Source organism: Marmota marmota, unplaced genomic scaffold (assembly GCF_001458135.2).
Source record: "Marmota marmota marmota unplaced genomic scaffold, marMar, whole genome shotgun sequence".
Taxonomy (NCBI): Eukaryota; Metazoa; Chordata; class Mammalia; order Rodentia; family Sciuridae; genus Marmota; species Marmota marmota.
The window spans coordinates 1,839,818-1,863,950 of NW_026000240.1; the positions used below are offsets into that span (position 1 = coordinate 1,839,818).

Here is a 24,133-nt window from a genome sequence, read left to right on the forward strand (position 1 = left end):
ATATTTTGTTCCCCCGCACAGGGGAACAAACTGTCAAATTGTGCTTCATCTATTTTGAATTGTCATTAAGTGCAAAAAGGTATGAATAAATTTTCCTGGTGGAATTTTTTTAATAAACATTTATTAAATGTTTACTAAACTTTATCTCTAGTAATAATTCATTTCTTAAAATATGCTTTGACAGCAATATAAATCCAGCCTACTTTTGGTTAATGTTTGCATGGTATATCATTTTATTTTCCACCTTTCTAGAACCTAAAATTCAAGGTGTTTCTTATAAAGGTGACTTATGTTCATTTTTTCCTTATCCAATCTGACAAATTTTGCATTTTAGAAAATTTCATCTACCATTTAGTATGGAAATGAAGTGACATCAGACAAACAATAGGGATTATTGAAATATTGGGGTTCATTTATACCATCTTAACTTTCTCTGTTCTTTTGCCTCAAATGCTCTGTTTTTATTTGCCCTTTCTTAATTTTTGTTTAGATTCTATTTTTGTAAACACATTCTTTATTTACAATTCTATATCTGTTACCTTCTACTTCAGTATTATTAAAGATGATGATAACAGTGAAGATAAATATCACAGTGCTTATTTAATCTTCAAAACACCTCATGAAGTGAGTATATATACTATTATTGTCCCAATTTTATAGACAGAGAAATTGAGATGCAGGGAAGGTAAATAAATTACTCAATAGTGACTAGATTTGTATTTAGAGGCTATACTTTAGATATTTATACTTACATGATATTGTCCATGGATTTGGGTTTAATAAAAATGGATATTGGGTAAAGTTGTGCAATCTGTAATCTTTTTATAGCATTTCCAGACACATCAAGTATACAGTGTTTTCCCTAAAATAGAAAAAAAAAATCTAATTTAAAGAGTTCATGTCAATAAATGATAATTTCAACTTAGGCACATTAAAAAATTTAATATTGTGAAATACTTCAAACATATAGAAAAATAATAGACATAATGTACCCATTATATTTTCAATGAATATTAACATTTTATGATTGCTTAAAAATTTAAAAATCTTGACATTGAAATATTAACATTTTATCATTTTTGCTTTATTTTCTCTGTACATGTACATAACAGTTTGAGAGTAAATTGTAGACATAGTGCTCTTTTATCCCATATTTCCTATAAATAGTGGCATCTCTTACATATATATCATAGTGTATTTCTACTTCACTGTCTAATATCCCTTTACTGTATAAGTGGGAAAAAAATTCCTGGTTTAGGATCCAATCCAGGATTACATATTGCATTTAGTTGAAATATCTCCTTAGTCTCCATCAGTCTGGCATAGTTCCTTAGTCTTTATCTTTCTTGACTTTGGTATTTTTGAAGAGTATAGAACATTTAATTTCATAGAGTATGCCTCAATATGGGTCACAGCCTATTCCTCACTATCAGATGGAGGTCACAGGTTTTTTTGGTAGGAGTACTTCAAGTATGATGTTGTGTCCCTCTCAGTCCATCATATGAGGGAGGCACATGATATCTATTTGTTCCACTGCTAGTGATCATCATTTTATCACTTTTTAATGTTTTTATCTGTCAGTTTTCTCTACTGTAAAATGATTTTGCCTTTGTAACTGGTATGTATTTTGAGGGAAGATATTTTGGGGTATGTAAGAACCCTGTTTCTCATAAAATTTTCACTCATTAATTTTAGCATGCCTGATGATTCTGGCCTGAAATCATGGTATTTTTCAAAACTTCCTAATTTCATTAGGAATAGTAGACATCCTAATGCAAGGCAAAGCTTTCCCTTCCATCCTTTTATTTATTCATGTATTTGTTTATGCCATTATAGACTGCTGAATTCTTATTTTATCCTACGTGTTATAGTCAGTTTTTACCATCATTTGTATCAGTGTTCAAATATTAACTTAGTTCTTACAATCAAAATTATACAAAAATGTATACTCAAGAGAATGTCATACTTCCAATCTCTTCTACCACATTCTCCTTTCCCCATCCTTTCCCTCTTTGTAGTTAATAAATCTCATTAGGTTCTGACTTGTCCTTCCTGTGTTTTCATACAACTGAGTAAATGTATGTATGCTCTCATATTTTCCTTTTTTGGGTACCATGACATGCATACTTCATCTTTTTGGCATGTTGAATATCAGTTCACAGATACCCTCTTTATTATTATTATTATTTTCAGAAAACTCTATTATATGGATATGAAGTTGATTATTCAATCATTCTTTTATATCTGGGATTTAGATGGTTTCTGTATTTTAATTATAAACAATGCTGCAATGAAAACTCTTTTGCAGATGTATTTTTATATTGCTAGGTGTGTTTCTGGGATAAATTACTAGAAGTGCTGTGGTTTTGCCAGGGATTGCCAAATTCCCCTCCAAAAGGTTGTACTACTCTGCATTTCCAATAGTAATGAAAGTTGTTTCTTCTCAGATTCACTAAGAAAACATGTTTTCATATACCCCTGCTATTGGATAGGTGAATAATGGAATTTAGTGTAGTTTTAATTTATATTTCTTTAATAATGATTAAGATTGGGTATCATTTCATATGTTTAAAGGCCATTTTTATATCTTATTTTTGTAGAGTAGTCACCACTTATTGCAGAAGATATGTTCTAAAACTCCTAGTAGATGCCTGAAATCATGGACAGTATTAAACCCTATATATTCTGTCTTTTCCTGTATGTACATCCACAATTGAATGCCTTTTTCATCTTAACTAAGCACTTACCATGCACTGTAGCCATAACTTTTATAGTTTGTGGCATGACAGCAAGACTAGAAAGAATTTCTTTTTCCTTTTGCACAAGTATATGGATAGATTATGTTCTCACCATACAGATGTTAGCAACCACAGCATAAGATATTTTTTTTAAGTTCAGAACTTTCACTTCAAGCACATTACAGCTTATCTTTGGCATATACTAATTGCCAGCATAAGTACTTTTTGTTCTGGGGCCATTAAGCAAAATAAGGGTTAATTTTTTTTGGCGGGGGTGATGCTAGGGATCTAACACAGGGTCTCATACAGGTTAGGCTAGCACTGTACCACTGAGCCAGATTCCCAGCCCCACAAATAAGGGTTATTGAATATAAGCACTGTGATACCACAACAGCTAATCTATAACCTAGATGGCTATTAAGTGACTATCAGGTAGATGGTGTAAACAGTGTGAATATAATGGAAAAGAGATAGATTTCATCATGCTATTCAGAATGGTGCCCAATCTAAACTTTTGAATTATTTATTTTTTAGAATCTTCTATTTAATATTTTTATATCTAGGTTGACTACAGATAACTGAAACTAGACAGTACAACTAAGAAAAAGTGGGGGTCTACTCTATTCATGTATTTTTTCTTGCATGTTTTCTGACCTTGTTAATGGTGTTTTCCAAAAGCTTTTGAAAATGCTTTTAGGACATGAAAAAGTTAAAAAAACATTTTAAGTGGTCAAATCGATCACTTAAAATGTTTGACCTTTTATTACATCAAATTTTGCAGGGGGAGGGGATACTAGGGATTGAACCCAGGGGCACTTAACCACTGAGCAATATACGCAGCCCTTTTTTGTATTTTATTTAGACAGGCCCTTTTTAAAAATTTATTTTATTTATTTATTTTATTTAGACAGGCTTCACTTAAGTTGCTGAGTCTGGCTTTGAACTCACGATTCTTCCACCTCAGTCTCTGAGCTGCCAGGATTACTAGCATGTGCCACCGTGCCCGCCTAGCTATTATATCTAATTTTGATTCATGCCTAAAAGAAAAACAACAAAAAACCAACTTTCCTCTGACCAGGCTGTGTTTTCTGTTCTCAACTATAGTACAGCTAATTTTCATGTACAGGGTGAGGTATGGATCTATAATTTTAATGTTTTTTTTCCAGGTGTCTCATCACCATTTATTAAAAAGCCCATTATTAAAAGCCTCAGTGACTCGAGAAGACACCTTTATCAGATATTGTGTTTCTATATGCACTTGGGTCTTCTCTGGGCTGTTTTTTTTTTTTTTTTTTTTTTTCTGTTCTACTGTTCTGTTTGTCTATGCATGTGTCACAGATTATTATTTTAATTAAAAAGGTGGGATAAAATTCTTTAGCATCTAGTAGGGCTAGAATTTTTGTAGCTTTCCTTTTTGTCCTGGCTTCACATATGAACTTTAATTTGACTTCTCTAGCCCCATAAAAAAGGTGATAGGTATTTTTATTGTGTTTATATATAAATTTACTTTGGTCTTTCCAATTGTTAAATTGTTCCAATTGTTCAAGTCTCATTTTGTGTCTTCCAGGAATATTTTATGTGTTTTCTCATTCAATCTCTGCATATTTCTTAGGTTTACTAAGTATTTTATATACTATTTCTTATAGTATAAATGGGCTTTTATCATATTTTCTAATTGGTTATTGCTCATGTATCTGAAGGCTACTAACTTCTACATATTAATTTTATTAATTGATGGTTATTGTACTACTTTTATTTTATAATAATGTTTAATTTTTATAATGGCTTTATTGTTTGTTTTACAAAGTAAATTTTACATTTTGTGTGGTTTTCCAGGTATACTATACTATCTGAAAATAGTTATATAGCTTTTCCAATTTTTATGCTTCTAATTGGTTTCTCTAACAGCAATGACTCAATACCTCAAGCATGATATTGAGTACTAGTGAAGATATTGGTCATTCTTGTCTTCTCATCATATTGGAAATGCCTTATCTTCTGATAACCCATTTTGTCCCATTGTTTCACATATCATATTTGTTCAACATCCTATTGAAAAGATGACTTATATACATATGTAAAGGATACTATAATATTCCAGTGTCCTATTTGTAGAACAACCTGTATTTTTGTTATTAATAATAATAAAAAAATTAAAGATACATAAGCTCTAGACTATGATTTTCAACTTATTTTAATGTATGCATATCAAGTTTGTCGAAACAGTTTCAGAACTGAAGACTTAGGCTTAATAGGTTTAAGGATTTAAAACTACTAACTAGTCATCCATACATCCATCTTATTCTTTTTTCTCTTTGTAAAACATACTAACCAATCTCTATATTTCTGAGTTTTTTTTTTTTGTTGTTAAATATTTTTTAGTTGTAGTTGGACACAATACCTTTATTTCACTTAATTATTTTTATGTGGTGCTGAGGATCGAACCCAGGATCTCGCACGTGTGAGGTGAGTGCTCTATCGCTGAGCCACAACCCCAGCACTGTTTATATTACTTCGTTATATAATAAGTATGCATGTATAATATTATGTTTACCAAATATATTACATACCATTTCTTAGATTGTAAGTGGGTTTTTCTCTGTCATATCTTCTTATTGATTATTGTTCATGTATCTGAAGGCTACTAATTTCCACATTAATTTATTAATTTATGCTTTACTCTAGTGTTTTTATTTATTTATTTATTTTGTTATCAGGGATTGAACCCAGGGGTGCTTAACCACTAGGCAACAATCCCAGCCCTTTCTAATTTTTATTTAGAGACAGGGTCTTGCTAAGTTGCTGAAACTGTCTTTGAACTATCTTCCTGCCTCAGTCTCCCCAGCTGCTGGGATTATAGGTGTGTGTCACAGTGCTCAGCCTAGTGTTTCATTTCATGAGTCTTATTTTATAATAGCTTTATAATTTATTTTACAAAGTAAATTTTATAACTGATTATGTATCATTATCCAGGTATACTATACTATCTGTAATATGACATTGGGGTTTGTCAACTAAAATATTTACAGGTTGAGCATCCCTAATCTGAAAATTCAAAATTTGAAACTTTTGAGCACTACTAACATGAAGCTCAAATATTTTTTTTTTCTTTCTATCTCTAATAGGTCAATTCTGGTAAACTGCATTTTCCTAAGGAAATTAGTCTATGTTATCTAAGCTTTCAAATTTATTTCCATACAAATGTACAAAGTAGTCTTTTATGATTTCATAATGTTTCAATGATTATTTCTTTCCTGTATTCCTGTTTTTATTATTGATTTTTCTTTTAAAAAAATCAGGTCACTAGTGGTTTGTTTGTTGTGTTAGTTTCTAAAGATCTTATGTTTTTCTCTTCTCTTGGTTAATTAAAAAAACTTTATTAATTATTATAATAAAAAGAATATGCCACTGACAAAAAAATATTTAAGTAATTCAGAAAGGATGTAAAAATTCCCCCCAAAGCACAGGACTTAATTTTTCGTAAAACAGCTTAAAGCATAATGACACTCAATAACCTGCATATATTTCAAATATACAATTTGATAAACGTGTATACACTCTAAAATCACCCCCAGAATCAAAGTGATAAACTATCTATGACCCAACAAACGTTTCCTCATAGCTTTATTTTTTGTTTTTGTTTCAGGGGATTGAACACAGAGGCTCTTAGTCACCGAGCCACATCCCCAGCCCTTTCAAAAATATTTTATTTAGAAACAAGAGCTTGCCGAGTTGCTCAGGGCCTTGCTAAGTTGCTAAGGCTGGCTTTGAATTGGTGATATTTCTGCCTAAGCCTCCCGAGTTGCTGGGATTAGAGGCATGAGCCATTGCGCCTGGCTCCTCATAGCTTTGTAATCTCTCCCTAACTCTCTTCGAGCAACTACTAGTCTCCTTTTTGGTAGTATAGTTTGAAATTTCTAGAACATTACCTAAGTAGAATTATCCAGTATGTATTTGTCTGACTTCTTTTAGTAAGCAGGATTATTTGATATGCTATGTTTATCAATAGTTTAATTCTTTTATTGCTGAGTTAGTATTTCATTGCCTGTAAATAATACACTTACAATTTTTTTTAGTCGTCAATGGACCTTTATTTATTTATTTATATGTGGTGCTGAGGACTGAACCCAGTGCCCCACACATGCTAGGCAAGTCTCTATCACTGAGCCACAACCCCAACCCCATATGACACTTTATCCATTCATAGGCTGAGCAACATTTTGGTTATTTCCAGCTTTGTCTATTACAAAGAGCTGCTATGACCATTTGTGTGTAAGTCTTTATGAATACATGCTTTCTTTTTTCTTAGGTAAACATTGGGAAATAGATTATATGTTAGGTATATATTTAAACTGTTTTTCAAAGTGGTTGCACTATTTTATATTTTCACTGAAGAGTAGGAAAGTTTCAGTTGCTCTGTATCTTTGCCAAAACTTGATATGGTCAGTTTTAAAAATTTAGCCATTCTAACGGGTAAGCATGGTGGTTTCAGTTTACATTTTTCTAAGGACTGATGATATTGAGCATCTTTTCATGTGCTTTTTGGACATTTGTATACCTTTGAAGAAATGTCTACTCAAATCCTTTGCCCTTTTAAAACTGGGTTTCTTGTCTTTATTGTTGTGTTATAAGAGTTCTTTATCTATATATGGTATATTAATTTAAAAAAAACAGGCACAGGATTGAAAAACATTTCTCCTAGTTATGTAGTATTCTTTTTTAGGATTTAGATCTATGATCCATTTTGAATTATTTTTATATACAGCCGAGATACAACTAATCAATTGTTTACATACCACTTATTGAAAGACTGTTTCTCTACAGAATTTGTAGGTCCATATGTCCTTACGTTGGTCTGTGCCAGGAATGAATGTATAAATGAATGAATGAATAAATAAATAAATAAATTTTTGGTGGGGGAGATAAGAGTCTGGCCCTCTGGGCTCAAGTGATTCTCTTGCCTCAGCTTCCCATGTAGCAGGAATTACAGTTGGGCACCAACACCCTGGTTTATTTCCTTGATATACATGCTATCTTCATATCAATATCACATTGTTATGGTTACTGTTTTCTTAATAAATCTCAAAATCAAGTTCTGTGAGTCCTTTCACTTTATTTTTTCATAATTATTTTGGCTATTCTAAGCTTTTCTGCATTTTCCATATAGATTTTAGAATTAGTAGATCAATTTTTTTTTTTTAAGAGAGAGTGAGAGAGGGAGAGAGAGAGAGAGAAAGAATTTTAATATTTTTTTTATTTTTTATTTTTTTTAGTTATCGGCGGACACAACATCTTTGTTTGTATGTGGTGCTGAGGATCGAACCCGGGCCGCACGCACGCCAGGCGAGCGCGCTACCGCTTGAGCCACATCCCAGCCCCTAGTAGATCAATTTAAAAAGGAGTCTATTTGGATTTTGACTGGGGTTGTACTGAACTTAGAAGCTCAATTTGAACAGAACTGATATCTAAATCAGATTGAGTCATGCAATCCATTATTTTAAATTTTTGATTGACATGTATTTTTTGTACATATCAATGGGGGTGGGACATTTCCATATATGATTACAGCTTGCACAGATCAAGTCCAACCTTTCTTTCCCCTTACCTCTTCCCAACCACTATTAATCATTATTCTACCACTTATTTTTTCAAATGGTAAATTTTAAAAAAGTGGACAGATTCTACTTTCTTTTTTTGATAATGTATTTTTAAGTTTATAAATCTAAGAATGACTCACAGAATCAGTTGAGAAGTATTTCTTCCTTTCCATTTTTTTTTTGTTAGAAAGTTTCCAGTTGAATAGGACTTTTTGGTTTTCATTTTCTAATAATTTACAGCTTTAGTATAAATTGTCATCAAGACTCTTATAAAATTTATTTTATGGAATGTCTTAATATTTTCTTTGGAACCTATATATGATCATTTTTCTTGTTGAATCTTCCTTAAATTAAAAAGGTATATTTTCTATTACCTGAATGTAACATTTCACATTGAATATGTATGGTGTTTAGGTCTTCACATCTTTATTATTTTTGTCTTTGCTGTATGTATATCATCAGTTGTATGTCAAGGAAACCCTCCCTTTTTATTTTTTTCTCTGCTGAAGAGCTGCCTTACCCAAACTATCACCTTTTGAGTCCTTTCTGTGCTTTTAGATCTTTTACCTACTGTGAATTTGCAGGACTTTTTTTTTTTGGTAATTTTAACTTATAGTAGACTTTCTCTTTGTGAAGGGATTTCAGATCAATCTGAGGTTCACTGTTTCCTCTTCTTTTTTCTCTTCCATGCATTTTATTCCTCCAGACTGCTTTTGCTTTCTACAAAGTTTGCCTCAAAAATATTCCACTGGAATTTGGTGTTTACTTTTATATTTCTCAGTAATTTGAAGTGTTATTATTTATCTTTTAGTTAGGCTAAGGGTGTGGTTTGTAAATTTTAAATGAGAATTCAAAGGAAAGATATTCCAAAACAGTTACAACTCCAACTATTTTCTCTTCTTTCAAAGGAAAACTACTAGCTGGGTGCAGTGGTACATACCTGTAAACCCAGCATCTAGGGAGGCTGAGGCAAGAGGATCATAAGTTTAAGGGTAGTTTAAGGCAATTTAGCAAGACCCTGTCTCAAAAAATAAAATGGTCTGGGGGTTTAGCTCAGTGCTAAAGTGCCCCCTGGGTTCAATCCCTGGTAACAAGAAATGGTGTGTGGTGGGGGTGGGGGGAGCAATAAGCCCCCCAAACAAACAAAAAACAAAGGGAAACTACTCTAATAGTAGCTGTCTGTGTACTACTATTTCCATTGTGTTTTAATGTTTAGTAAACATGAAATCCATAAATCATACAGACTATCCTATGATTTAAAAATTTGTATAAATGATATATTCATGCTATTGTTTGGATAAATGTCTCCCAAAGGTCCATAAGTAAAGGCCTGGTCCCCACAGTGGCAGTGTTGGGATGTGCTGTGAACCCTTTTAGGAGAGGACTTTTGTCACAGGTGGGGATGGGGGTATGCTTCAAAAGGAACTTGGGACCCTACACATATTCTTGAAATGTGACTGCTTAATCAACATACACATTCCTGCCATGATGTGCTACAATCTGCCCTTATCAGATGCCAAACCAATGGGGTTGCCTGATCTTGGATTCTGAACCTCCACAACTATGAACTTAATAAATGTTTTCTCTTTATAAGGTTAATTTGTCTCATGTATTTCATTATAGTAATGCAAAACTGACTAATTCAATTCACTACATTTTTTTTTACTATTTTTATTTATCTATAATTAAAAATATAGAACAATACCCAAATCATGTGTATAGCCATAAAATGAATGCACCTATGTAACCAGCATCTGGTTACACAGATCATAAAACAAAATATTACCAGCACCACAGAACCACCTTGTATTCTCTTCTAAAGCCAAAGAAGCCAGGTAAAAAATAATGTAAACAACATAGGTCCACTTTATAAAGTTTAAAACCTGGAAAAATTAATTGATGATGAATTAAGTCATGATAGCACTTACTTTTCAGAAGGGAGGTAGTAACTGAAAGGGAGTGATTTCTGGGAACACACATGAACTTTTACTGTTCCAAACTTAATTAATAAAATCAGAGTATGTACTTTTGTGACTGGTGAAGGCCACTGATTATTTGTTAATTGTATTTAATATCTACTTCACTAAGTTCTTTTATAGTATATATAGTTTATATATAAATTCCTTTGGGTTTTTCTGTGTGTATACACACACACACACATACATACATACACTAAAAAAAGATAAAGCTGTTTACAAATATGTTTATATATATACATATATATGCATATATACCATATATATGTATGTATATACATATACATACATATATATACATATACATATATACATACATATATATTTACATACACACACATACACACACATCTTGTAAACAGCTTTATCTTTTTTTTAGTTCATTGTTTTGTTCAGCTTCCTTGGCTAAAATTCCGAACACAGTGTTAAACAGTAGAGAGTGGGCATGTCTTGCCTCTGAGTTTGGTTGGGAAGCTACTTTTTGGCATAAACACAATGTTAATGAGTTATTCATTAGTTTCTACACCTTGAGTACTTAATTCTATCAAATGTCTTTTTTTGCAAAGATAATAATTTTTTCTTTAGTTTGTAATATATTGTCTAATACCAAATTATCTTTGCATTTACTAAAATAAATTGTATTCAGTCATGATCAGTACTTTTTGAAAGTGGTGATTAATCATTAAACTTTATGCACTGACATTCATGTCACTGGGCTAGAATTTTTTTTTTTTTGGTACAATCTTTGTCAGGTTTTTCAATCTCACTTAACAAAATAATTTGGAAAGGTTTTTTTTTTTTTCTCTCTCTCTCTCTTTTTTTTTTTTTTTGCAATTTAAAGTCCAAGATTCTCTATTTAGTCTCTGTAATTGTTTAAGCAACACTGGGAATATTTGATCTTAAATGTTTGATAAAAATTACAATCTGGGCCTAATGCTCATTTTTGCTAGAAGATCCTTTAATTACTTGTTTCTTCTATGCCTGTTTTTGTTTTTGTATGTATTACATTTTGGCAATTTGCAATTTCTCTTTAAAAAGATTTTTAATTTGTATAAAATTTATTTGTATAAAAAGTCAGTTCAAAAAAAAAAGTCTTGGTTTATGTTTATTTCCCCTTGTCATTTTAAGTTTTTCTTATTTGTGCTTCCTCCCTTTTTTCTTAATCAGTTAGCTGACAGTTTTGTCTGAGCTTCCTTATCCCCCCAACCCTGTCATAGAATCAGCTTGTCAGTTTATTGGCTCTGCTGTTCTGGTTTTCTACCAATTGCTTTTTGCTTTTCTCTGTATCACTGGGGATCAACACTTTTTGCTTTTATCTTTACTAATTCCTTCTACAATTCACTATTATAATTCTTAGATTTACCAATGTGGATGCACTTAACTAGTGGGTATATTAGTTATTAGTTTATTCATTCTAGTTGCTGTATCCCAATATATGAATAAATCATAATTCATCTATTTTATGTTCTCCAAACATATGAAGCAAAAGTTCTATCCTATCACTCTTTAATACTGTCAAAGGCACACCGGATTAGAAACTATATTCTGGAATTACTTTGATGCTCACCTTTTCTGCTACTTCTCGCACAGACTGAACACTTGTTCCATAAAGATGGTTGTTATACTGGCCAGCTTCAATGAATTTATGTTCCTGGATATCTTTTTCCATCTGCTCTCTTGAAGTCACAAAATGATAATCTCTGCCGTCTACCTCATAATCTCGTTTTGGTCTGGTTGTATCTTTAATAGAAAAAGAGCTTGGGGAGGTGTTTAATATTAAAAACACAATAAATCCATTTTTTATTTAAATCATTACTTTGTAAACTTTAACACAACAGACATTAATTTAAATTGGAAAAAATAAAATAATACAGAGGACAGAGAAATAATTGATAAAATAACTACAAATCATTAAAAATAATTATGTTTACTTTTATTACACAGTGACAGACAATGTTAGAACAATAATTAAGAGTTTTATTTTGGTTACTCACGAGGAACACAGGATCCAAATTTGTCAGGAAATTCTGATATCAAGTCATCGTTTATTCTGTCTTTCATAGGTCCCAATATGATAACTGGTCGAGTATAATTAACTATAAAGATAAACTATATGTTAAAAGGAATAAACACTCAACAAACATTAATGTATTTTATTTCAACGGAGACCAAAAATATCCTGAATTGTCCTGAAAAATATTTTTCTTCTTTTACTATACCACTGTACCATCAACCAAGTTGACTAATTTGCTATTTCATAAACCTTTATTAAGATCAATCAACAAATACACGAAAAAATGCTCACCATCTCTAGCAATCAGAGAAAGGCAAATTAAAATTACTCTAAGATACCATCTCACTCCAGTAAGAATAGCAGCCATTATGAAGTCAAACAACAACAAGTGCTGGCGAGGATGCGGGGAAAAAGGTACACTCATACATTGCTGGTGGGACTGCAAATTGGTGTAGCCAATTTGGAAAGCAGTATGGAAATTCCTTGGAAAGCTGGGAATGGAACCACCATTTGACCCAGCTAGTCCTCTTCTCAGACTATACCAAAAAGACTTAAAAACAGCATACTACAGGGACACAGCCACATCAATGTTTACAGCAGCACAATTCACAATAGCTAACTGTGGAGCCAACCCAGATGCCCTTCAATGAATGAACGGATAAAAAAAACGTGGCATTTATACACAATGGAATATTACTCAGCACTAAAAAATAACAATATCATGGCATTTGCAGGGAAATGGATGGTATCGGAGCATATTATGCTAAGTGAAGTTAGCCAATCCCTAAAAAACAAAGGCTGAATGTCTTCTCTGATATAAGGGGGATGACTCAAAATGGGGTAGGGAGGAAGAGCATGAGAAGAAGATTACCACTAAATAGGGAAGAGAGGTGGGAGGGAAAGGGAGGGAGAAGGGGAATTGCACGGAAGATGGAAGGAGACCCTTATGGTTATACAGAATACATGTATGATGTAAGGGGAAAAAAAAAGAACTGTGTCACATTAGATTGGGTAGAGAGAAGTGGTAAGAGGGGAGGGGAGGGGAAGGGAAGGGGGGGAAAGGAAGGACAGTAGAATAAAATAGACATTATTATTGCTGTGGGTATATATGTGACTGTATGACCAATGTGATTCTGCAACCTGGACACTCAGAAAAATGAGAAATTATACCCCATCTGATTCAAATGTATGATATGTCAAGATCATTGTACTGTCATGTGTAACTAATTAAAATAAAAAAAACCTGGAAAAAAAAAGCTCTTCAACTTGACTCAATTTCCTGCTATAAGTCAACCAAATTAAATTTAGCATTTTTAGGAGATGTTTCCATATATTGCTAATATTATGTCATTATAAATGAGGAAAAAAGTTTTACTGATCTTTAAAATCCTATTAATTTTTGTGGTACTGGGGATTGAATCTAGGGGTGCTCTACCACTGACCTACATCTCCAGCCTCCTTTAAAATTTTTATTTTGAGACAGGGTCCCGCTAAATTGCCAAGGCTGGCTTTGAACTTATGATCCTCCTATCTCAGGCTCCCGAGTAGATGGGATTATAGACATGTGCAACTGTGCCTGGCTACTGATGGTTTTTGAAGCAGAAATTGTATGGAAGCAGAGCAAAGAAGGGCAAAACAGAAATTGAGTGTACAAAGTGATGTAATCATAGTAATGATTTAGAAAGATGATCTAATAAAATGTTTATAATAGGTTGTAAGGAGTGATTAGAGAATCAGAACTACTATTGTGGTAGGAGGGATGAAAAGGAAATCGTTAATAAGAAAGACATGACAGAAGTAGAATAAATAGGGACTAGAACCTGACTGGAAGAGGAAGATAAGGAATAGAGAAAAGTCAAAGATTGCTTCTAAGATTAATAAAAAGAAATGCTTATTGAAAGGACAGTGATGCTATTATGAATGATGGAAGGTTGCTTAGGAAGTAAAATGCTAATATAAATCATATTTATAATAAACTTTATATTATTTCTAATATACTGTGAGTTAAAACCATGTTTCCTAAAATTCATGTAATAAATTTCTACACTATCCATATAGTAAAAATGTACTAAATGTACTAAAATGTACATTTAAAAACGTATGAAAATTCTAATATAACAATTTTTTAAGGCATGAGACAGAACTGTTTTCCAAATTAAGAAATTAAAAAAAAATTAGACTATAAAACATCAATGGGCTTTACAAACCTTCTTGTTGATTCACTGGTTCATAAGACAACACATATTCTTCTTGACCACCTATCAGAAATTAAATCACAGATTAATTTGGAATGATAACTTGCTAATTTAATTCTTTACAGATACCATATGAATATTAAAACTTTCTTGAGAAAATGGCAAAGATGTAGAAAAAGGTACTTTATATCATATCTTAACTGTAAGATTTTGTTGAAAATAGACAAATTATTAGGTCATAAAAACAAGTTTGATAAATATAAAACAAAATATAAATGTGCTATTTATTCAAGGACTATCTTTGTTATTCTACTATTAATAATGTGCTCCTTTTCTGGGTCTACCAATTATAATATTTAAGAGTGCATTTTATTTTAAAAATAATCACAACTATCTTACAATTAAAAATTTTGAATACAACAGTAAAACTGTCACTATTTCACTGATGAAAAAATTCACTGATTATTCTACTTTTCAATTTCTTTACTTATTTATTTATTTTTTGATGTTGGAGATTGAACCTGGGGCTGCATACATGCTAGCTCTACTACTAAGCTAAATTGCCCACCCTTAATTCAAAGTTGAAAAACATCAGTTAAAGTGAGTTAAAGAATAACTTTAGATAAAACTAAATACTTTCCTTCCAACAAAATACATTTTCCCTTGATCTTAAAACCACATTAGAAATTAAAGCTTCTGAAGGTTAAATTAAAGGTTTAGCTCTTAGGAAATATGTTAAATAAAAGAGCCTGCAATTAATATCTGAACTCAGTGAAAAGAAAAAGAGTTAAAAATTCTAGGAGTTTCTAACAAAAACACACATATAGAAAACAAACCAGAATCCAAGCATTATTAACAAAAGCAACAAAAATTGGTTAATGTATTTGAAGATTTTCTTTTTATCAAGATTCTATAAAAACTTTACCAGTAATTTTGTCATTGACTTATACTGTGCATCTACAGTTATAGGTCTTTTAAGTTCACATACTGGGTTAATATTCTTTACTACTTTAAAATGCATTTTTTTGTTTTAATTTCATTATTATAATATATTAAACAGATATTTTATAAGCTGAATTATAAAAACTAGATATAAAACATAGTTTACATACTAGCAAAAACATGCAATTTGAATATTCCACACCTTAATAATTCATGCAAATGGTGAAAGAGACAGTATATACTTTCATTACCTCTTTTGAGTCTAGAAAGCCACTTAACTATTCTATAGTGGGTTCAAGTTATAAGTTAATACAATACTGAAATATAAGAAATCACATGCCCACAATAAAAAGAAAAAATATTAAGTAACTCTTATATAGAAAAAAATAGTCAATTAAATAAATGAGGGTTAAAAGTATATATTGTCAACATGAAAAAAATACTGGTGATAGATATTAACAGGATGGACCTTTAGAGCAGCCATACTCATCTGTAATCAAGATTACTTTCATGTTAGAGAGCAGTAAAAAAAAAAAAAAGAAGTTAAAAAAGCAATTTTAATTTTTAAGGTGCTACAACTGGTAATTTATGTACTTTCCCCTCCTCCCATGCCCCAATCTGTTTAAAAACTTGACATGCTTCTAAAGTTCACTTAATAATACCAAGAATATACTACAAAACACCAAGAAAGAAAACAGTATTACTTTTTAAGCAATGGTTTAAAAATTTTCCTTTCTTACTTCTTATGTTCACCATACAGGTGGTGATAAATAATGACTAGACCCAGATAACTCCTGGTGAGGCAGAGTAAGAAAGGAAATAAAGTTGGTTATGATTTAGCGTTACTAAAAAAACATTATGTTAAAAAGACAATTACTAAACAAAATATCAAAATACAAGTTAATGTCCCAATTAACCAGATGAAAATTTACTTTTTAATATTATATTAAAACTTCAGAAATTAATTTAATGTATACACTGAATATTCCTTATCCCAAATGCTTGTTTCAGATTTTAAGGTTATTTTTTTAAATTTTGAAATATTTGCATAGAAGTTACAAGCTGAGTATCCATAATCTGAAAACCTGAAATCCAAAATGCTCCAGAGTCATAAAGTTTTTGATCATCACACTGGTACTGAAAAGTTTCTTTCATTTTTGGATCAGAGATGCTGAACCTGTAGTATAATTTTATTTTTCAAGTACATAATTTGTCTTGGCTTTTCCTGATTTTAAAATATTAAACATCTGATTTTCAGTTTATAGAAGACACTGTTAAGGAAGAGGCTACCCAAAGAATGCGTAGTATTTCAGATAACAAAAGAACAAGTAATTTAAAACACTTACGGTAACTACTTTCACTATCGCTGGCATTAGAAGTTACATGCTCTGAAATTGCAGGACAATGAAAAAAATAAAGAAAACACAGTGTCACGAATATAAAAAACTGATAAAAGCAAATTATTAAAATAAAACATTAAAATAAAACATGGTGACATTACAAAATGTTGAGATATAAAGTTTTAAAAAGTATTTTTGATTTTCTGAAGTTTAATTTTTTTCAAATAAATAAGAATCAGCAAGGGCAAATACCTGTAATTAAGGATAACACTATTTTTTACACAACACTTTACAAACAAAATCTATATAATTAATAGCAAGTAGAATATGACAAAGAAAGTATATTTGGCATCACTAAATTTAGTTTATGAAACAGTTAAGGACCAGGAAAGGAGACAAATTATATTTGAATAAATAGCTGCCCATATTAATGAAGAAATGTCTTTGTAATTTAAAAATAGATTTTGTTTTTCAGTATAGTCTCTTTCTTGTTGCTGAAGAGAAATGAAAATCTATATTTCTGAGATTATAAAAAGCATTTTAGATATCAAATTAAATGTCTCATAAAAAGTTAAAGGGAAGAGAATTCTACAGGTTGGGAATTACATTTTAAAATAGACCAGTATTTCTTAGAAACTCCACCTTAATAAAATTAACAGTAGATGCTTTGTAAAACATTGAAAAAAAATTCATTCAAAACAAAATATCTATTAAAAAATTGCCTGATCTTTCCTTTTCAAAGTGACCCCATTTCATAACTTCATTAAATAGGCACTCTTCTTATACATGTAAATGTACTCTTTCAATAAATATCTTCCTTCAATAAAGAAGAGACTAACTTTTTTTTTGGTACTAGGGATTGAACCCAGGGATATTATTAACATACATTAATAACACATTATTAACTCTATCCCTTTTTATTTTTTATTTTAAGTCAGGGTTTTGCCAAGATGCTGAGGGTCTCACTAAATTTCCAAGCTGGCCTTGAACTTTTAGATTCCTCAGCCAGCCTCCCTGAGTTGCTGGGATTACAGGTGTGCAGCACTATACCCACTCAAGACTAATAATTTTATTTATGTATGTGCTTTTTTGTATACTTTTATTTATAAAAGTATACAAAAGTTTTTAATGAAAGGTAAACCTAAATTGCTGTTAGGGAAAGAAAATAAAAATTTAAGGACAAGGAAAAAGTCCGAGGATAAATATTTGCTATGCCATAACACCTACTAGGTAGGCTTTTTAAAATCAAATAGCACTATCGGCACATACAGAGAAATGGCAGATCCTTAAGATTTCAAGTTAAAACAACAACAATTCTTGGTTTGAAAAAAAAAATGTTTTTAAATTGCTATCATAGTGAAAAGTAAGTCTATTATTCTAATTTACAAAAGACAAGTTGTAACTTTATCATGGTTATTGCAAGTAGAATTGACTAATATATGATAAACACACATAAAATGGTGTTTATTTTTCAGCTTACATTTAAAAATTTATTTTCATGTTACTACAAAGACTTCAAAACAATTATTTAAAAGTGTATAATATTGGGTTGGTTCAGTGATGGAGTGTTTGCCTAGTATATGTGAGGCACTGGGTTCAATCCTCAGCAACATATAAAAATAAATTAATAAAATAAAGGTATTGTATCTGTCTACAAAAAAAAACCTTTATAAGGTTAAACCTTTTAAACATTAGATTACATTGGATTTATTATTATTTAGACATTTTAGTATGTCTTAAACTGTTTTGTTTTTATAATCATCAACAATTATAAATGCTTTCATTTTATAACTTTTTACCTGTCCTGTCCGCTTCCCCCTCACCCCTTTCTGGGAATTGAACCCAAGGGCACTAACCATTTAGCCACATCCCAGCATTTTTTAAAATTTTGAGACAGGGTCTCACTAAGTTGCTTAAGGACTCACTAAATTGCAGAGGCTGGTTTTGAACTCGCAATCCTCCTGCCTCAGCCTCCCAAGCCATGGGATTACAGGTGTACGTAACTACACCTAGCTCTGTCCTATTTTCTTAAAATTCGTTCACAGAAGTAGGAATGTCACATTAAAAAAAGAAAAATCTTAAATTTACAAATTAGAGATTATAGACTATATAGTCTCTAATTTGTAAAAGAAAGAAAAATTAGTTATTGCAATGGAGTGGAGAGCGGGAAGTTAAGAGTACTGAAGAAAAATTAATTGAGATAATAATTATGGAAGACAGGTAAATAAATACTTGTGGGGTTTATTTTTACTATTCTACCATTGAATGCATCTGACATGTTATATAATAGAAATTTAAAGATACTATTATCTCTTATTATATCTTTTTTGTTTTGGATTCACCTACTCACCTGGAACTCTTTAAGATTGCCAAAAGCTATTCAATAATCAAAATCTGCAGGCTCTTTCAAATACTCTTTTATTTAGCTCCTTTATAATAAAACCTTGCTATTAAAAAGTCTGGGCCTTGGATTACCATCATCATAATCATGGTGTGAGAATTTGTTAGAAAGGTAACATGATTTTTCGTCCCTGACGATTAAAAATAAATTTTGGGTTGGGGATTTAGTTCAGTGGAAGAGGGCTCTGCCTAGCAGCATGAATCCCTTGGTTCAATCCCAGCATTGCCATTACTAACAACAACAAAACAAACAAGCAAACAACAACAACAATAAAGAACCAGAAATAAAACAACATCATCAAAACTTCCTGAAGGCACTTTACCAAAGAAGGTATTCGAATAGCCAAAAAAATATAGAAAAAAGTTGTTCAAATTTACTTTAAAAATTTACTATTAGGGAAATGCAAATTAAAATGACAAAGAATATTTCTACCATGTACCAGAATGGCTAAAATGAAACAAAATAAAACAAACAAACATGCTAAAAACATAGACAAGGATATGTAGCAAATGAAGTATACTGGAGATAGGCAAATTGGTAAAAATACTTTGGAAAAGTATCCATTAAGGACTGGTTCCAGGACCTGGGAGAGGACCAAAATCTGAGGATGCAAAAGTCACTTCTATAAAATAGTGCAGTGTTTACACGTAATCTAGGCACACCCTCCCATATACTTTGTTTTTTGAGGGGTGCTGGGATGGGGCCTCTTGCAATGTAGGCAAATGCTGTACCACTGAGTTACATCCTCAGCATTCTCCCGTAAACTTTAAATTAATGTTTGGATTACTTAATACCGAATACACTGTAAATGCTATTTAATAAATAGTTGTTATACAGTATAATTTAGGGAATAATGAGAAAAAATGTCTCTGCATACACACATAACCATCACAGATCTACAATTACACAAGAAGATAGAAAGCAAATGATGCTCAAACAAGCACTAGAGAGACTGAAGATCTGTGAAATGGTAGGAGGCTACAGAAGATTATGCCCACATATCACCCCATTTGCATGGATTCAGTGTAATGTTTAGTAAACACAGCAAATTCAAGTTTTGTGTTTTGCAAATTTATGGAATCCCCCTCAATATTTTCAGCCCATGATTGGGTGAATACACAGATGTGGAGCCCATGGATACAGAAAGCTAACTATACCTATTACAGCTGGACACATGCATATGACCTAGCAATTCTGTCCTTTCCTACGTATTTGTCCCAAAGAAAGGCAATATGTAGGGTCACCAAAAGCCACATACAAGAATGTTTGAAACAACTATTTGAAATAACCCCCAACATTTTATTTGCATATCTGAGCATATGTACACTTTCATATTACTTTTTCATTTATATATTAAGCATTTCCCATGTCATTTTCAGAATGATTTTCAATGGTTACATAAAACTACAAAGTATGGATAATTTATACTTCATTAACCATTTCCCCACTAAGTCATTTTAGGATAGTTTCAATTTTATTTTTTTTCTGTTATTTCTAAATAATGATAAACATTCAAATATAATAAGTATTTATCTCCATTGCTCATTATGTCCTTAGGATAATTCCCTGAAGAGAATTTAGTGGGCCAAAAGATGCTTTTCCAGAAAGATACCTATGTTAAAGAGAAGCCATTTCATAGAACCATCTACTTATCACTGGAGTTTCCTTTATTCTGTTTATTGATTACTAGGAAACTTATTAAACATTTTTATATATGCTTATTTAATTTGCTGATCTTTTTTTTTTTTTTTGGTACCAGGAATTGAGCCCAGGGGATCTTAACCACTGAGCCACATGCCCAATCCCGCCCCACCTCCTTTTTTTTTAACTGTCGCTTGGTGACATTATTTCATATAAAAGTTACACTGAGAGGAGAGTCAAGTATATCTGCACATCTGCCCGCTCACAGGGCGCAGCCACCTGGTAATGATTCTGACTGATGCGCAGGATATACATGGTAAGAACCTCCCGCAGAAGCCCAGTGCCGTGTCCGGTCCAGACACAGATGTGACAGTGAATGTGCAAAACAATCTTTGCAGCTCACTGTCCTGGGTCACCCCTGCTGCACTGTTTCTCTGGCTGTGACAGTTCACGCCTCTGCAGTGACTCAGTCCCATGATCTGCCACATGGTCAGGACCAGCTCAGTAGTCCCCTCTAGTTTGCCTCCACAGCAGGAGATGCCCAGGGGAGGACCCAACACCTTTTAAAATTATTTTTTATTTAGAGGTAGGGTCTAAGTTGCTTAGGGTCTCGTTAAATTGCTGAGGCTGTCTTTGAACTCATGATCATCCTGCTCAGCTTCCTGAGTGCTGGGATAACAGGTGTGCACCACCACTCCTGGCTTTGCTTATCTTTTGAGCAATCTTGTTGCTATAGTTTGGATCTGCAGCTTCTCCAAAAGACCCACATTTTAAGGCTTGGTCCCAGTATGACACTATTGGGAGGTGGTAGAAACTTTCAGATGTGGGGCTCCATGGAGGTTTCAGATCAATGGGGGAGGGTGTGACTTTGAAGGAGACTACAGTGCTTCAGATCCTACTTTCTGTTTTTGCTTCTCAGTTATCATGTAGTTTAGCAGCTTGCTCCACCATGCACTCCCCACCATGATGTGCTGCTTTGCCACAGGCCCCAAAATAAGAGGGCCAATCTATAATGGACCAGAACCTCCAAAACTGTGAGCCCAAATAATCTTTTTCCAAGTTGATCAATCAAGTATTTGTTAAATTAACGGGAAAGCTAACGTGTTTGTATTATCTTATGTCTAGTTTTCTAATGGACATTTAGGTCTGTTTCTTACTGATTCAAAATTTATAGTATAAGAACATCATCCCTTTAATATACATGATGCAAATATATTTATATTTTCATTTTTTAATTTATGATATTTGAAATAACCACAAGCATTTCAAATCCTCTAACCAAGTTTCCACATTTCTACTTAAGTATTTCTTCCTGACAGTTTGCTCTCCCTGAATATATCATCAATCCCAAGCAATACGACTACGCTTATATTTTATTTAAAACACAAATAAGTCTGATTTTGGCATCTAAGAGCTGTGCAGAATTTTGCTTAAAATAGGTCTTTAGAATGAGAAGAAAGGAAAGAGATATGTAACAGGAAAATTGTGTGCCTGAGAAGAGATTTTGAGGTGTTTGACAAGATTGGAAATTGTAAAAATGGAAAGATTGTCACAAATGCACCTTATATATCTTCTATTGGGCTAAATTTCCTATTTTGTCTCTGTTAAAGGAATCTTACTCAGTTTTATTGCCTTGAGCTCCTTCAGAATTGCATCCTTAAAGCATAAAAGTAATACAGGTTTCTGTTTCTAGTTTTAAATTAAGATGGTGATTTAGCTATATTCTTGTAGACTTCTACTGTATGTTAGTCCTGCTAGTCAGAATTATGTAAGTAAAAGCAATTTCTCTCACTGTTTTCTCAATTGTCAAGACCGCAAATCAATAATTTATCAGTCTCTTGGATTCATATATATGAAAAGCATTCTACGGTATCACTTTTGTTTCTCAGCTCTTCAATTAAATATCTTATTTTTCATAGGTTGTGTGTATTTACATATGGATATAAATTTTCCTTGATATTCAGTATTATTCTACATATTTTAACTAGGTCATTCTATGTCTCTGGAATAGCTTACTCTGTAGATTCCTTAGGTGAGTTCTGTTCCAACAAGGTTTAATGACTACCTATATTAGGTTGAATGTATTTTCTTATTTTAAAATCTCACAGGATTTTGTTTAATTTTCCCCTGTATTCTTAAATATAAAATATAGATAACTAAGGCCATATGTAACATCTCATAATTCCTATGAGATGAAGCAATACCTATTATTCAAGTGACCTTAAGTTACTGTCCAGAAAGTCAAACCTTTTCTAAGTCTGATAATTAGTTACCATTTTTCATATTCCAACTCAAATTCCAACCCTTAGTTAGAACCAGAGATATAATGTCAGGTTATAATTATAACGGTATCAATATGGGAACCAAGTTCTTCATTTAGTTCCTTTTCCTAGAAGTGTTCCACAGATCTCTGTTATCTCAATGATGGTAAAAATGGGTAAGTACATTGCTGATTCATATCACTTCTAAAAATATATCAATCTCAAAATAATCTCAAAATAAATTCTATAGCATCTATAATCTGTGAAAATGATTTTCTAGTTTTGAAGATTGTTTTCCCCCCTTAAATGTAAGAGATTTAAAAAAAGGGATGCTACTATTAATAAAAAAATCTATGGTCCTTATGAAATTTTAAAAAGGTACATGTAAAAATAACAAAGTATGCCCAATAGAAAAAATTATACATGAAGTAAACTGTCTTCAACCTAATTCATACCTAAGTTCTAAGGTTGAAATAAATGCCTACAGTTTAGATTAATATTACAATATAAAGTTACCATAAATCAGGAGAAAAAGTCTGTGAAACTGAATGTTTATTAATGTAGATCTTAGAAAGCTCACAGAATTGGCTATATTCTTAATGACCAATGAATTACAAAAAAATAAGTTTTCAAAATGCTTAATGTTCCAAATGAAAAGAACTATTTAGAATACAATTTAGCCTAAAGATTATTTATGATTCACTGTACCTAAAGTTACTGAATAGTATATGGCAAATTTTCATAAACAAGCAATTTGAGATCAACCAAATTTAAAATTTTGTCTGCAAAATTTATGTAAGTAAATTTTGCTTCAGTAGTTCATTTGAACATTTACTGAATTCCTTGTGTATAACAGCTTCTGTGCCAAATTCTATATAAAGATTAAGTACTAGCTAGAAAATTTAGAATACTAAAACAACAAAACCCCAAAACAGATAAGATCTTGATTTAAAGGAAAACCAAAGGATAACATTTCTTGTAACTCTTCTCATTGCTTATAATCTCCTCAGAAAAGAGGTATATATAAT

General features: G+C 31.8%; 1 protein-coding gene across 29 annotated transcripts in view; it reads right to left on the reverse strand.

The window, feature by feature from the left end:
- Nucleotides 1-24,133, reverse strand: part of Dlg1 (discs large MAGUK scaffold protein 1) — a 274,457-nt gene that overhangs the window by 10,728 nt on the left and 239,596 nt on the right. For 13 of the 29 annotated variants that reach the window (XM_048794405.1, XM_048794407.1, XM_048794402.1 and 10 more), the window contains 6 exons: nucleotides 16,809-16,850; nucleotides 15,932-15,967; nucleotides 14,533-14,583; nucleotides 12,306-12,407; nucleotides 11,879-12,051; nucleotides 753-862 (listed from right to left, as the gene is read on the reverse strand). In XM_048794405.1, the coding sequence (XP_048650362.1) occupies nucleotides 753-862; nucleotides 11,879-12,051; nucleotides 12,306-12,407; nucleotides 14,533-14,583; nucleotides 15,932-15,967; nucleotides 16,809-16,850 (514 nt within the window). The remainder of the gene's footprint in view (nucleotides 1-752; nucleotides 863-11,878; nucleotides 12,052-12,305; nucleotides 12,408-14,532; nucleotides 14,584-15,931; nucleotides 15,968-16,808; nucleotides 16,851-24,133) is intronic. The other 16 variants (XM_048794416.1, XM_048794410.1, XM_048794409.1 and 13 more) reach the window with 4 other exon arrangements.